The sequence below is a fragment of the Tamandua tetradactyla genome, chromosome 1 (genome assembly GCF_023851605.1).
Source record: "Tamandua tetradactyla isolate mTamTet1 chromosome 1, mTamTet1.pri, whole genome shotgun sequence".
In the NCBI taxonomy this organism is placed as follows: domain Eukaryota; kingdom Metazoa; phylum Chordata; class Mammalia; order Pilosa; family Myrmecophagidae; genus Tamandua; species Tamandua tetradactyla.
The window spans coordinates 13,629,882-13,646,092 of NC_135327.1; the positions used below are offsets into that span (position 1 = coordinate 13,629,882).

General features: G+C 42.7%; 1 protein-coding gene across 10 annotated transcripts in view; it reads right to left on the minus strand.

Annotated features, from left to right (window-relative positions):
* Positions 1-9,240: 9,240 nt before the first annotated feature.
* The window catches only part of LOC143690990 (lipopolysaccharide-binding protein-like), a 52,282-nt gene continuing 45,311 nt past the window's right edge, over positions 9,241-16,211 (minus strand). For 8 of the 10 annotated variants that reach the window (XM_077168860.1, XM_077168887.1, XM_077168868.1 and 5 more), the window contains 5 exons: positions 15,111-15,178; positions 13,127-13,172; positions 11,434-11,497; positions 10,456-10,532; positions 9,241-9,675 (listed from right to left, as the gene is read on the minus strand). In XM_077168860.1, the coding sequence (XP_077024975.1) occupies positions 9,643-9,675; positions 10,456-10,532; positions 11,434-11,497; positions 13,127-13,172; positions 15,111-15,178 (288 nt within the window). In that variant the 3' untranslated portion in view covers positions 9,241-9,642. The remainder of the gene's footprint in view (positions 9,676-10,455; positions 10,533-11,433; positions 11,498-13,126; positions 13,173-15,110; positions 15,179-16,211) is intronic. The other 2 variants (XM_077168879.1, XM_077168928.1) reach the window with 2 other exon arrangements.

Genomic DNA, 16,211 nt, shown 5'->3' on the forward strand with positions numbered 1-16,211 from the left:
GGCAATTTTATCCAAATTGTACGATTAAAAAGCCAGAACTTATTAATCCATAATGTACAGTAACACAGGAAGGGGTTATCTCATATACTAAGAAAGCGATCTCTCTCTCTCTCTCTCTCTCTCTATTTTTTTTAAATTATGAAATATAAGATATATACAAAAAAGCAATAAATTTCAAAGCACACCACAACAATTAGTTATAGAACAGATTTCAGAGTTTGGTGTGGGTTACCCTTCCACAATTTTAGGTTTCTCCTTCTAGCTGCTGTAAGACACTGAAGACTAAAAGAAATATTCATAAAATGATTCAGCAGTCATACTCATTTGTTATATCCTATCTCTGTTATAACTCTGCTTTCTCTTTTGATCCTTCTCCCACTCTTTAGGGCTATTTGGGCTATGCCCATTCTAACTTTTTCATGTCGGAAAGGAGTGTCATTAATATGGGATAGAGGAATGGCACTTGTTGATGTTCTGGGAAGGCTGGCCTCTCTGGGTTTCAGGATTTATCTAGGCTAGCAACCTATCTGGAGGTTATAGTTTTCTGGAAAATAATCAAAGTGCATGGAACCTTTGTAGAATCTCAGATAGAGCCCTAGGTGTTCATTAGGGTTGGCAGGAATGGTTTTGGTTGGAGTTTGGCAAACCATAGTAAATAGCAATATCTAGCTAACGCTTGTATAAGAGTAGCCTCCAGAATAGCTTCTCGACTCTATTTGAACTCTCTTAGCCACTGATACCTTATTTTGTTACATTTCTTCTTCTCCCTTTTGGTCAGGAAGGTGTTGTTGATTCCGTGGTGCCAAGGCCAAGCTCATCCCTGGGAGTCATGTCCCACGTTGCCAGGGAGACTTTCACCCCTGGATGTCATGTCTGATCTCTCTTTTTTAGATTGACAAGAGAAGTTCCATGTGAGGATTTCTCTCTCTTTCTCTTTTTTGTGTTAAGGGGACTCCAGTGAATCATCTTGTTCATGTCAAAAGTTTCCCAAAGTGGCCTGTTCAATTTCAAATAGTCCTTTTTAAAGCTATACCATTTAGAAAAATAAACACAGGAATGAGAATACAGTAGCCAGAGTTCTGCCAGGAGGAAATGCCAGTTTATTAGCACAAGCCTAAGAGACAGTGGCTGACGGTGGGTGAAAAGAGAATGTGTTGCTTGTGTCTTGGGCCCTCAGTCCCTAGTAAGGTCCTGCTCTTCCAGCTGCTAGCCTGAAGAGCCAGAGGTCTCACAGGGTGGAATGGGTGAAGAGCTCTTCCAAAACCAATTTCTCATACACAGACCGAACTGAGGGAAAATCTTTATATATAAATAAAACACACAAGATAATGGCCATGCAGATAGATGAGGAAAAGGTGGGTGCTAAAAGCCAGATTTTACCAACGGGCACCAAAACAGGATTCTGATCCTGTTTCTCAAAATCCCCCAATCCTGGGAAATGGATGTAAACCTAACACTGAAGGGCCAAGAAGACGTATGAGAGTACAGAATCAGTGTGAAACTTACATCCCAGCCATGAGCAGAGCAGCCTTGAGTATGCAGCGACTCAGGGGGTCTCAGAAGTGCACGTCATTCCAAGTTGAGAGTAGCAGTCCATGACAGCGGGGGTGTTGACTAAATCTTAGTGAAACCTTTACCTGATGAAATCCAGCTGATCAAGACCACCAAGGACGAATCTGTAGTCCAACAAGGTCAGGTTTGTTGACATATTGCAATGAAAGGAGGCACTCCAAAAGAACCTTAATAAAATGCCTTTCATCAAACAAAGGAAGAGTCAGGACTACTCTAGGATTTCTAGGGAGAGTGGAGATTAGTGTTTTGTTGGGCTCAAATTAAAGCAGGGTTGTGTGTGCAGGTCCTAACATCAGGTCTGGGTTGAGAAGTCAACCCAGGGACTCCAGCTGAAGAAATGGATTCTCTTTGCATAGCTGGGACATTTCCCTGTCAGCACCCTCCCTAAATCCCTCAAAACCTGGTCTCTGCCTGACAGATTTCTACTTGTCTTGGGAAAAGGCAGTCCTGCTGGTGTGACCACCCTGGTATGCTTGGTCTGGACCATGCACCAGTGTTCAAAGGCAAGCACATCAGGCTTCCACCACCTCCTGAGGGAGCTTTAGTTTGAGCTGTGGTGGGAGAGCAGATCCCTTTTTACTTCTAATTGAAGAAGTTTAGGTCCCCTTGTCCTAAGGTGATGATATTGCTCACTCCCCTGTAATACTCTAAGTCCTGCACCAGATGAGCGAAACAGGAATCAGGCGGATAAGAGATGAAAATGTAGCTTTATTACTCATTAGAGCTAGAAGGAGGATGCAGCTTAGATGTGCACCCATCATTGGGAAGTCTCCCTAATACCTAATAACCCCCATAACAGGCTTGCTGCCCACCCCCTCACAGGGTCAGAGCTTGCATGAGACCCAGTGGGCTTCTTTCAGAAAGACTTGTCTCTCTGTGACACTGGCTTAGCTCAAAGAAATCCAGCAATCAGGGTGATGTGCTGAGTTCTTAAAAGTGTTGTGTCAGTCTTTGATCAAGGATTTCAGCTGAAAATCATTAATGCATTCTGATGACTGGCCAGCCAGGGAAGCCTGGAAGGGGCTGGCTCATGCATGCTAGATGTCTCCCAAACCCAGGAATGAGACAAGTCAGATGAGGGAGCCTCAGAGATGGGCAGAGCTATTCTTCCCAGAACCCCAGAAAAACGGCCAAAGCAGGAATGCAGGAGAGAGAGGATGGTAACCCCCCAGGCTCTTTGAGGAGGACTCTTGCTAAACTGGTCCCAGAAGGTTTGGGGTTGGAAGTAAGAGCCAAGAGAAGCAGAAATAGTAAAATTAGAAAATTCACCCACTGTTTAGGAAGGTTCCTTACCCAGCAGTGACTAGGTCCTTTACAAAGCTTCTTTTTTTCTCCGTGAGAAGTAGCAGACCCTCTGATGGAATGAGGTGCCAGGATATGACCTTGGGTAAAAGACTCTTGTGCCCAAGCTTGGCTTGGATATGCAAGAATTCCCACCTTCACGGATTGTAAAAATTCAGAAATGAATAGCATAATACTACCTAATTGTGGCACGACAATGTTAATACACTGAATGAAGCTGAATGTGAGAAGGATAGAGGGAGGAGGCCTGGGGGCACAAATGAAATCAGAAAGAAGATAGACAATAAAGACTGAGATGGTGTAATCTAGGAATGCCTAGAGTGTACAAGGATAGTGACTAAATGTACAAATTAAAGAACGTTTTTGCATGAGAAAGAACAAAGGAATGTCATTATATATTGCAGGATATTGAAAATAGATGGCAATTCAAATTTTACAACTTAAACATATGTGTAAGACTAAAGCAAAAATTTATATTTTGACTAGTGCATTTCCTAATATAATTTATATGGACAATTTAACTGAACACTGTAAGTACATGGAACCTCGAATAGGGCATGAAATTTTGTAGGTTTTGTGGTGTGATTTATTGGGGCCAGAGAGATGCCCCAATAAATCCCAGAGTGATTTGAACAGTGAATAAAAAAGTACTTGCAAAGTCCCCTTGAGGACTTGGCGAGAAAGGGGGAAAATTCAACTTCCCCATTTGGAGAAGTCCTGATATTCTCGCAAGCAGTGAGGACAACAAAATCAATAGGCTGAGCCCTCAATCTTGGGGTTTGTTAATGTGAAACTTATCCTGGCAAAGGATAGGCTAAGCCTACTTAAAATTAGGCCTAAGACTCACCTCCAGAGAACCTCTTTTGTTGCTCAAATGTGGCCTCTTAGCCAACACCACAAGCAAACTCACTGTCCTTCCCCTCTCTACATGGGGCATGAGTCCCAGGGGTGTAAACCTTCCAGACAACATGGGACAGAAATCCTAGAATGAGCTGGGACTCAACATCAAGGGATTGAGAAAACCTTCTTGACTGAAAGAGGGAAGAGCGAAATGAGACAAAATAAAGTGTAAGAAAGAAATGAGATCAAATAAAGTGTCAGGGGCTGAGAATTTCAAACAGAGCTAAGAGGTTATTCTGGAGGTTATTCTTACACATTACATAGATAACGCCTTATAAGTTTAAGGAGTATTAGAGAGGCTAGAGAGAAGTGCCTGAAACTGTAGAGCTGTGTTCTAGTAGCCATGTTTCTTGAAGATGATTGTATAATGATATAGCTTTCAGAAGTGACTGTGTGGTTGTGCAAACCTTGTTCTGGTGCTCTTTTTATCTACGGTATGGACAGATGAGTAAAAAATATGGATTAAAAATTAATAAATAATAGGGGGAACAAATGTTAAAATAAGTTGGGTTGAGAGAAATACTAGTGGTCAATGAGGGGGGGGGTAAGGGGTATGGTATGTATGAGTTTTTTCTTTTTTCTTTTTATTTCTGTTTCTGGAGTGATGCAAATGTTCTAAGAAATGATGAATGTGTGACTGTGTGATGATATTGTGAGCCACTGATTGCACACCAAATATGGAACGTTCATATGTTAAGAATGTTCGTGTTTGTTGTTTGATTTTATCAATAAAAATTAAACCAAAAAAAAATGAATTCCAACCTTCAAGGGTTGGTGTGGACTCATTAGGGAGTTTTTCAGCACACAGCAGGGAAGGCTGGGGACCAGCAGGCCCTCCCCAGTCTTCTGGACCAGGAGACACCCAGGATCTTTACATGCCCCTAAGGGCAAAAGGAATCGTATTAACAGCAGAGGTAAAATTTCCCAGTGGTTCAATAAAAAGGGGCACAGAGGAGATTATATCTGATTTAGCAAAGGTAAAGGAACAAAACATTTTTCCCTCTTGCGTTTTGTGGAATAAGATGCACACCTGATATCTGTAGGAGGAATTGAAGCAAACCAGGGTTTGTGTTATGTTTGATTTTTATCTACTAGAGATACTATTTGGTCAGTATTCCAACAACTGTTGGGAAGTCTCTGTGGTAGAAAATGTTTTCTTTTCAAGTCCAAGGCAGACAGCTTTTTTTTTTTTTAATTTTTTATTAATTAAAAAAAAAATAATTACAGGAAAGAAACACAAACATTCTTAGTATATGCTCATTCTGTTCTACATATATAATCAGTAATTCACAATATCATCACATAGTTGCATATTCATCATCATAATCATTTCTTAGAACATTTGCATCAATTCAGAAAAGGAAATAAAAGGACAACAGAAAAATAAAACGAAAACAGAAAAAAAAATTTTACATATCATACCCCTTACCCCTCCCTTTCATTGATCACTAGCATTTCAAGTTAAATTTATTTTAACATTTGTTCCCCCTATTATTTATTTTTATTCCATATGTTCTACTCGTCTGTTGACAAGGTAGATAAAAGAAGCATCAGACACAGGTTTTCACAATCACACAGTCACATTGTGAAAGCTATATCATTATACAATCATCATCAAGAAACATGGCTATTGGAACACAGCTCTACATTTTCAGGCAGTTCCCTCCAGCCTCTCCATTACATCTTGGATAACAAGGTAATATCTGCTTAATGCGTAAGAATAACCTCTTGACTCTGTTTGGAATCTCAGCCAATGACACTTTGTCTCATTTCACTCTTCCCCCTTTTTGTCGAGAAGGTTTTCTCAGTCCCTTGATGCTGGGTCTCAGCTCATTCTAGAGTTTTTCTCAATCCCTTGATGCTGAGTTTCAGCTCATTCTGGGATTTCTGTCCCACGTTGCCAGGAAGGTTCACACCCCTGGGAGTCATGTCCCATGTAGACAGGAGGAGGGTGGTGAGTTTGCTTGTTGTGTTGGCTGGAGAGAGACTGGCCACATCTGAGCAACAAAAGAGGTTCTCTTAGGGGTGACTCTTAGGCCTAATTTTAAGTAGGCTTCACCTATCCTTTGTGGGGTTAAGTTTCATATGAACAAACCCCAAGACTGGGGGCTCAACCTATAGCTTTGGTTGTCCACACTGCTTGTGAGAATATCAAGAATTCAGCTTGGGGAGGTTGAATTTTCCCCCGTTCTCACCATTCCCGGAAAGGGACTTTGCAAATACTTTTCCCTCACTCATCAAATCACTCTGGGATTCATCGGGGTATCACTCTAGACAAACCAACAAAATCTCTTGTCCTACCCAAGGTTCCATGTACTTATTGTTGTTCAACCAACTATCTACATAAGTTATATTAGAAGATGCACTAGTCAAAATAAAAATTTTGTGCCAAATAAACATTTTTTGCTTTAGTCTCTCACATAGGTTGAAATTTTAAAATATTAATTACCATCTATTTTCAGCACCCTGCAGTAATGACATTCCTTTGTTCTTCCTCATGCAGAAACATTTTTTAAATTTGTACATTTAGTCACTATCATTATACACTCTAGGCATTCCTAGATTACACTGTCTCAATTTTTATCATCTATCTTTCTTTGTGATTACATTTATGCCCCCAGCCCTCCTCCTTCTTTCGTTCTCACATTCAGCTTCATTCAGTGTTTTAACATAATTGTATTACAGTTAGGTAGTATTGTGCTGTCCATTTCTGAGTTTTTATATTCAGTCCTGTTGCACAATGTGTATCCCTTCAGCTCCAATTACCCAATATCTTACCCTATTGGCAGACAGCTTTTTACAGTGAAATGGGTCACTTTATTGTGGATAGCTTTAGTAGTTAAAAATCTTGAGGTATCTTTGTGACTTGGCTGCTTCAGCAACATAGGTATGTAGGTGAGTGTGTGTGTCAGTCTTTGCTTCACTTCTTAGAGAACTCCCATACTTCTTGGAAAACCACCTCCATTTCTGTGAAGCCCTGCATGAGTTTGGCTCTCAGCAGATTTAACAGTCTCCTTTTTAAAGAGAGTGACACTTGGGAATAGAAAACTCCTCAGGGACTTGGCTCTTGAGATATTTGCTGGTGGCTGTATTAGAGAGGGTGGAATTTCCTGTGCTCCCCTGGGATGGGGGTAACTTAGGGCCATCCTTCTCCAGCAGAAGATGATGTGCTAGGGGAGTCTCTTTTCTTTCTTTTACATCAGTGGTTCTCAGTTGGCAACAATTTTAACCCCCGAAGGGCTCTGGGAAATGTTTGGAGATATTTTTGGTCGGCACAACGGGGGTTGGTGGTAGTGATGTTACTGTCATCTAGAGGGTGGAGGCAAGGTATGCTGCGAAACATACTACAGTGCTCAGGACAGCCCCTGCAGCACAGAATTATCTGGGTCAAAATGTAATAGTGCCGAGGTTGAGAGACCTCAGCATTCCCTAGCATCTCAACCATGGATCCTGCTGTGACTGGTGCAACCAAGGGCTGGTCATATTTGGCAGTCCTGCTTCTGTGCAGCAGAAGGTGGAGGTGTGCCATGGGGCAAACCCCGCACTGCCCTCCACCTGCAGGTGCAGGAAGCAGAAGCGGAAGTGGGTGTGAGAGAAGGAAGAGGCGCACGTGGCACAGAGGCAGAGCTGTAGAAGAGGGTCTTGGTGGAATTCCAGTACTTACTGTTTTGGAGGCCCAACTCTTCCCCTGCTCTTCCACTTGTTTGCTTTCTGCAAAAGTCTTCTGTTTTCTCAATCAGCCCAGTCAAATTGGGTGCCTGTCATCCACAACCCAAAGCATCATGTCAAGTCTTTTCAAAGGTCAAGTTTTTTTCTAAATTTGCCAAACGTGGCCACTTACTAGTGTGTTCTTTTACCTGTCTGGCCCTTACAGGAGATCTGACAGGGGGTTAGCATCTGTAGGAAGACTTGCTAGCCTATGGCACTGGCCTGGCTAACTGAGGAATCTGCAGTCAGTGTACACATGAACTCTTAAAAGAGTGTCAGCCTTTGCTCACAGCTTTCAGACAACAGTGGATTTGTTGTGACTCGGTCCTTATTTTTCAATCTGCATACATGCCTGTTGACTTAAAACAGCAGGCGCTCAGCAAGCAAAAGAGGTACATATGCCAAGCGAGCCCTTTGAATTGGAGGAGGCATCTCCTCCACTGTGGGAGATCTGGGCAAGTAGCCAGGATTGCCCAGTGTCCTTGGCCAGGAAAACTGGAGGTGATTATCCATGAGGACAGGGGAGCCTCTGTAACCAAAAGATGCAGAAACAAAGGAGGAGAGGCCAGAGGAGGAAAACGTTTTTTTTTTTTTAATAAATTATTTTCTCTTCAGCAGCCCATGGTCAAGGCGATAGGGTAAGATACAATAATCTGCAGGAAAAATGGAAACTTTCATGGTCAATTAACTGAGTCTTCCAGGATAAAATTTGGCTTTGGTTATTATCTTTCACCACCCTTATTGACAATTTCCTTTCTTCCCTGTTTTTTTGCCTTGGAATTTCCTGGCCAAGGGCATTGATTGACATACTTGGCTAATTTCCTGGAGCTTCTGGGATAAAAACAGAAGACTATCTCTATGATCGCCAAAAGTATGATACTGTTTGTTGGTTTCAGGCAGAGATTTTTTTTTATTAGAAAATGTAATTTTTCCCACTATATTAAGAATTTTTTTAAAAATTAGAAATGGATGATGATGGCAATGGTAACTATAATTTGTTGATTTAGCATAGTATATGTCAAGAGTCATCCAGAGCACTTTACTTATTTCAAACTGATTTTCCCTGTTTTCCAACAGAAGAATCTGAGGTTCAGAGAGCTTTAGTAAATTGCTGACCTAGTGAAGAAATGGTGGGGCCCAAATTTAAAGCAGGTCAATTACGCCCCGAGCCTTGCTCCTTATTGCTCTTGCATCCATTATGACGTATTAGCAAATTTCCCAATTTTAAATGAGGCTTGCATTCATGGTGGATGGTGTTTTTAGGCCAGGGGTTGGCAAAGTGTAATCTAGTTGGTCAAATCTAGTCTGCTGTCTGTTTTTGTGAATGAAGTGTTATTGGAACCTGGCCACACTCACTCATTCGCTCTCTTTGGCTTTTTCTGCTGCAGTGGCAGAGTTGAATAGTTGCGACAGAAACCATATGAGCTGCAAAGTCTGAAGTATTTACTGTATGGCCCTTTACAGAAAATGTTTGCAGGTCTCTGTATTTGACTGTAAGCTTAATGAAGGCAGAGCCCATGTGTTTTACTCGTTCGCCTTTAAATCCTCCAATGCCAAGCCGAGAGGTAGATACTAACGAGGAAATGCATCAGAAAGTTGAAATCAAGGTTTGTCAGATAGATGTGTAATCTAAATAGAGGCTGGATAGTCCTATGGCCCCATCCCCAAAATTATTACATGCTAAATAAGTGGAAAAATAAGGTTTTGAATCTGCTGACTCTTGTTCCCTTAACCATAACATCAAATGATACAACTAAATCATTCAACATGTTTAATGTTGAGCAGGATCCTTTGGGCAGTATAGAGATTGGCCATTGCTCATGCTTTTTTCCCTCACCAAAGTTTGTTCTAGTGACTGCCTGGTAAGGAGTTGGGGTTGAGTTCCCCAAAGTATGACTGAGGACAGCTACAAAGACAATATGTAAGGGCGTGGGCAGGAGAAGGAGGAAGAGGAGAAAGGGCAGGGGAGGTGGTCTGTGGTCAGGTGTGTCTTCAGGGGCCATAGACTCCCTGGTGACCTGTACACATGGGGACAGAGGGAGCTCAGGGGGAGGAGGCAATATGGCTGCAGTCTCGGTGCCTCCACAGGGGCAGGGCAGGTCCCGCTGCGGGGTCGTTCATTCTTCTAGCCACAGTCGCTCCTCTTCCTCCACCTTCAGCCTAACCAAGGTTGGCCCCAATGTACAAGAAATTCTGGCAAGAAGGCAAAAAGAACATACAAGAAGATCATTTCCTGAGCTACACAGGAGCTTCTTGGAAAGCAGACAAGTTGGGAGAGGCAAGTTCTCATTCAAGCTGAAAACCAGATCAGCATGGAAACCAAGTCCTGACGCTCTGGAGGACTTTATAAAATACTGTCCCTATCAGATGCTTGCCTCTAGGAATTTACCTGCATTTCCCAAGCTGCTGCTTTCTGGAAGACATCCATAAATGTCACGTATTCTAGAATCTTCTCTCCCAGGAGGTCTGTGCACACCTGGATGTGGACTGAGGCTACTCCTCTGCCTCTGCCAGGAATCTTCTGTCTAGAGGACATGGATTCTGGGCATGAAAGGCCAGGTCGATTTTTGTCAGAAACCATTTCTCGCTGCTGTGGGCAGGAGGGCTGGTTGGTGGCCCAGCCAAGACCATCACACCACCAAGGAGATTCTAAACTTGCTCAAGTGGCTCCTTGCCACCGCAGAGGTGGTGTGTGTAATCCAACTCTTTTGCTCAGTTTCCTTTCCTCACACATAGCTAAAGTGCCTTGCATGTTGTAGATGTTCAATATTTTTGAACTGATTATTGGTAACTGAGCAATTACACATGAAGCCAAGATTCCAGTTACTTGAAACCTGACATTGAAAACTCAAAAATATAACATGCAAAATATATTATTTTCCATAAAATTGGATACACAACGCAAGCAAGATTTAGGAGATCCTTCTATATCCAGGATTTTGAGTTTCTGCCCAGACCCCACTTCTCACTGACCTCATGAATTCGGACCACCACGTGCCTGAGGTAGGCAGCCTTTGGCAGAGGGAGTGGGAGGCCCTCCTCAAGCTTTTCTGAAAGATAAACAGCAGAGAGAGGGGATTGGAAAAGAGAGGATTGAGGAGATGTGCAGATGTAGCATTGCCTTTGCAGCTGCCCTAGAGAGTGGGCCTTTCTTCAAATGCAGTATGCAATTGGATTCAGCCCTGGTTTGGGGGTATGGGAGCCTGGGAAATGAAGCCCCTTCAGGCATGGATTGAGGTGGACAGTATGTTGGGACTCTGTCAGCTTGTATGAAATCCAGCCCTTAACCAACACTCAAAGTGGCTAGGGCTGGGGCATGCTGTTTGTAACATGGGATTCATCCCTGAGGACCACTATCTCCTGACTTTCTCTTTTCCAGGATGATTATGATGCTGTTCTCTCTTTGTTGTAAAAGGTAGGGTGTTAGACAGGCTGAAGAGGCCCTGGGATAGCAGAAGGTCTGCTGGGTTCTTGGATGGTCATTTTCCAAGTGTTGCCTCCATCACAGTCACCCTCCAAGTCAACCAGTGACCTGGCCCAGAACCAGGTGTGCTAATTCCAGGTGCTGTCCATGTGTTACCTGGAATGCGCTTTTTCTCTTGGACTGACTCTTTATCCTCGGGCCTCAGCTTAGACCCCCTTCCTCCTGGAAGCTTTGCCCAACCTCTAAGCCTGTGCTCAGTGCTTGCTTCTAGCTCCTGCAGTTCCCAGGATTCCTTCCATCACTCAGCACACTGTGTTGTCACTGCCTGCTACACATCTGCCTTCCCAACAAAGTGTGCATTCCATGGGGGAAGGAACACCCTTGCCAGTCCCCCAGCTGGGACCGAAGAGAGGCTCAGCTTCGTAAATGGTGAATGAATGAATGAATGAATGAATGGAGGAACCACAAAGCCCACAGGATGGTAGAATCCAACATTGCTGGACCAACCAGTAGCAGCTGTTCCTTACCATTGAGAGAGGGGTATATGGTGTGCTGTGCATAGTAATTGAGGATGGTTTCCATTGGCCGCACCTGGAGCAGAGGGGATGCCAGAGCAAAGGAATCAAATATAGTCATGAATAAAGACAGGAGTCAAAGGAGGAACACTTGTCTCCCACCTTTGGAAACGACATGCCATCCATTTACAAAATAGAGGTTGACCTTGACTGCCACAATTACAGATAAACAGCCCCTTATAGAGCGAAATGAGACAAAATAAAGTGTCAATAGCTGAGAGATTCCAGAGTTGAGAGGTTATCCTGGAGGTTAGTCTTACGCATTAAATAGATATCACCTGTTTAGTTAAGGTGTCATGGAGAAGCTGGAGGGAATTGCCTGAAAATGTAGAGCTGTGTTCTACTAGCCATGTTTCTTAATGAATGTATAATGAAATAACTTTCCCAATGTGACTGTGTGGTTGTGAAAACCTTGTGTCTGATGCTCCTTTTATCTACCTTATCAACAGGTGAGTAGAACATATGGATTAAAAATAAATAAATAATAGGGGGAACAAATGTTAAAATAAATTTAGTAGATTGAAATGCTAGTGATCAATGAAAGGGAGGGGTAAGAGTATGGTATGTATGCATTTTTTCTGTTTTCTTTTTATTTCTCTTTCTGAATTGATGCAAATGTTCTGAGAAATGATCATGAGGATGAATATATAACTATGTCATAATTTTGTGAGTTATTGATTATATAACAAGAATGGAATGATCCTATGATAAGAATGTTTGTATTTGTATGTGGTTATGTTTCATAAAAAAATGATTATTGTGAAGAATACACAACTATGTCATGATATTGTGAGCCACTGATTGTATACCATGTATGGACTGTATGTTTGTGAAGATCCATCAATAAAAATATTTAAAAAAAACAAAACAAAACAGCCCATTATTCACAATTATGTGAAACCTCCAACACATGGAGGTTTGGTAATTGTGAATAATGGGCTGTTTTGTTTTGAAATCTCCAGGTCTCTGAAACTTACTTTTCCATAAATGTATGAGGCCCATTTTATGGCAAATCTGACAAGAACTGTCACAAGGCTATTTGTTGTTTCTTTATTCCAGTTTATGAGAATATTCATACATTTTATCACAGAACTGACATGTGTTAGACTACAGAGCACTGTACAGGGTTCTCCCAAATTCTCTGAAATTCTCCATTCTGAAACCCACCAGGGCTGGGGTGAGGGACAGTGTACCTGGGCACCACTGTCACAGGCAAGACCACTCACCGAGAGCTTACCAGGTGTGACATGCCTCATCAAGGCATCTTTCTCCATTCACTCCCTCTCTTCGTATTATAACCCCCATTTTAGGTAGGTACTCTTCTTATTCCCATTTCACAGACTAGGGAACTGAGGCTCAGAGAGGCTAAGTGATTTCCCTAAGGTCACACAGCTAGAAAGTGGCAGAGGTGGTACAAGAACCCAGGTTTATCTTACTCCTAAGCTCACGCCCTTAATGGCCACATCCAATCACCCCGTTAGCCCCCCAGACAGGGACCCTCATGGATAGTTAATGTTCAAATGTGGGTGTCCTGTTCCCTCTGAAACTGCAGTGCATCCCTTTCAGGGACCTTGCTGTTTCTCCTGGAGCCTATACAGCCCTGCTTGGAGGACACACTCAAGGAATGCGGAGAAAAATAACTCACATCGAAGGAATCAACATTGGATTGTTTCAGTTCCAGTTTCAGCGGACTGTGTAGAGAAAAAGAGAATCACGGATCACCTCCTGCCACGGTTGGTACTTTTTCACTGTTAACCCTATCAGGAATATGGTCAAGGGCAATTCTGGGGGCTGGGAACCCAAAGGTTTCCTGTAGTGTGTGACCTATGGGTTTGAGCTTTAAGTATGTTCTGTGATTTAAAAAGCAGTATAGTTAAAAATAATGTTTACTGAGCACTTTTAATAACCTGAAGAAATAATTAAATTATTATGTATTTTGTGGAAAAAGTGAACTACAAAAATGCATGCCCTGTATGACTCCAGTTATGTACAAAAATGCATTTAAAAAGACTGGATGAAACATATAAAACCATTAAGAATGGTAGTCTCTAGTTGGAAAGGTTGTGGATGATATACTTTCCAAACTTTTTTTTTTGCAATGAGCATGCATCTTATTTGTCATTTGGAAATAGACAACAAAAACAGAAACGAGAGGTCTTGCAAATGATGCTGGCAAGCATCAGCACCCGCTGGAGGGAAGGAAGGCAGAGCTGCTAAGGGTACCTGATCCCTGTCGCTATAGAAGCTGAACCCAATTTGCCCATTGATCCCCCTCCCAACAGGCTTTCTTCTGGCCTGTTGGCCCTGCTTCCCTTGTTCAGGAACTTCTAATTACCCGGCACAGATCTCTTCGCTTTCTGCCCATCAGGGACACTAGTTTGGATATTTCCTTGGTGACGTCATTGAGTAAGGTCCTCTCAAAGCCTCATCAAAGTCCTTGTTGCTTTCTGTCTATACCCTTGGCCATCTTCTCTGACAGTGCAGAGACCCCCAGCCAGGTCTATACGTAAATTCAAACTCCAGGGGCCTCCAGGAATCCATTTGTGCCAAAACAGCTCCCTGCTTGTCCTCCACACTGCCCCAAATGCAAACCAGTATCTTCTCTTTTTAAAGACCTCTTAAGGAGATGTTCATTTTAATGGGGTCAGGGTATTCTATCAGCCAGCAGGCATCTAACCCCAAGACCAGGAATCAGTCCATCTGATGATTCCGTTGCATGTGTGCCTCAGTGGGGGCAGAGCCAGAGTGGCTGAGACATGGGTGACAGGAAGGCTCGGCAAGAAGACTCCACTTGGGTGAGCATTGGCTCCCCAGGTAAGGACATGGCCTCTGCTCCCCACCTGTGAGCCTCTTGAGGCCTGAACCATTTGCATCCTTCCCCTAGCACACACCCACAATGTGCAGTGCAGGAAGAGCTGCTAGTACACTGACCACTTGCCAAGTGTCAAGCCACATGCCACGCTCTTTACAAGCAGTGCCTCATTACCCCTGGTAGTCACTGTCGATGAGTTAGGGAATGTACTGACCCATTTCATAGATGGGAGAACTAAGGCTCAGATAAGGAAACTTGGGTAAGTTTAAATCAGGTGTGGGACAGGGCTGGGATTCAAGGACTGGGCAATCTGATTCTAAAGCCCAAACTCTTTTCCTCCTTGACTCACTGATTAAATAAATACCTGCTTATTGATTGGGTATCTGGGCAGTGAAGTCAGTAAGGAGTGGCTTGGGGATTCTGTTAACCCTCAAATCTCTCTGGGTTTTCTTCATCTTATGTGCAAAGTCTTTAGAAACATAGCTTTAATCTCAACTCCCTCCAGCCTGCGTATCATCCCTAAGTGCCTCCTTTGTAGAACCAGCTCCTCCACTGATGCCTGAGTGTGGCAAGTGAAGAGCCCAAAGTGATAGAGGACCTGAAAGTAACCTCTGCTACCTGCAGACTTTTCCCAGCTTCTAAAGTGCTGTCAACATGCCTTCCCTGTTGCTCGGTTTAGAGGATGAGCTGGTTCCAGTGGGAATCTTAGTTTCCAAGGCCCATTCTTAGCTCTCTCAGTGATCTAGACTGGATGCTTGAGCCACTGTGGGGGTGTCCTCATCAATCATCATTCCTCTACTCTCCCAAAGCCTCTTACCTTCCTGTGTTCACAAAACCAACGATTCTGCCAGAGATCACATTGAAAGTTGGGTATAGAGTGGTTTTCTAGAAAAGCAAAAGAGGGTGACTCAGATACTTCAGGTATCTTGTTGGCTCGAGGTAAGTCACCAGAAATGAAAGGCACAGCCAGATGTGGGACTTATAAAAGTCAGAAGTGGCTGCACAGCTGACTTTAAGAAAGATGGAGCTAAAGTTTCAGAGATCTCCATCTTTTTTTAAAAATTTTTATTAATAAAATCAATCAATATACAATGCAAACATTTTTACGTATGAATATTCCATACTTGGTATGCAGTCAATGACTCACAATATCATCACATAGTTGTATATTCATCACCATGATCTTTCTCAGAAGATTTACATCACTCCAGAAAAAGAAATAAAAATAAAAAAGAAAAAACTCATACATACCATACCCTTTACCCCTCCCTCTCATTGACCACTAGTATTTCCCTGTACCCAATTTATTTAACATTTGTTCCCCCCATTATCTATTTTTAATCCATATTTTTTACTCATCTGTCCATACAGTAGATAAAAGGAGCATCAGAACAAGGTTTTCACAATCACACAGTCACTTCTGAAAGCTATATCATTATACAATCATCTTCAAGAAACACAGCTACTGGAACACAGCTCTACATTTTCAGGCACTTCTCTCTGGCCTCTTTAATACTCCTTAAACCTAAAAGGGGATATCTATATAATGTGTAAGAACAACCTCCAGGATAACTTCTTGGCTCTGTTTGAAACTCTCAGCCACTGACACTTTATTTTGTCTCATTTCTCTCTTCCCCATTTTGGTCAAGAAGGTTTTCTCAATTCCTTGATGCTGAGTCCCAGGTCATTCTAGGATTTCTGACCCATGATAACAGGGAGGTTTACACCCCTGGGAGTCATGTCCCATGTAGAGAGGGGAAGGGCAGTGAGTTTGCTTGCCATGTTGGCTGAGAGATAGGCCGCATCTGAGCAACAAAAGAGGTTCTCCTGGGGGTGACTCTTAGGCCTAATTTTAAGTAGGCTTGACCTATCCTTTGTGGGGTTCAGTTTCATATGAAGAAACCCCAAGACTGGGGGC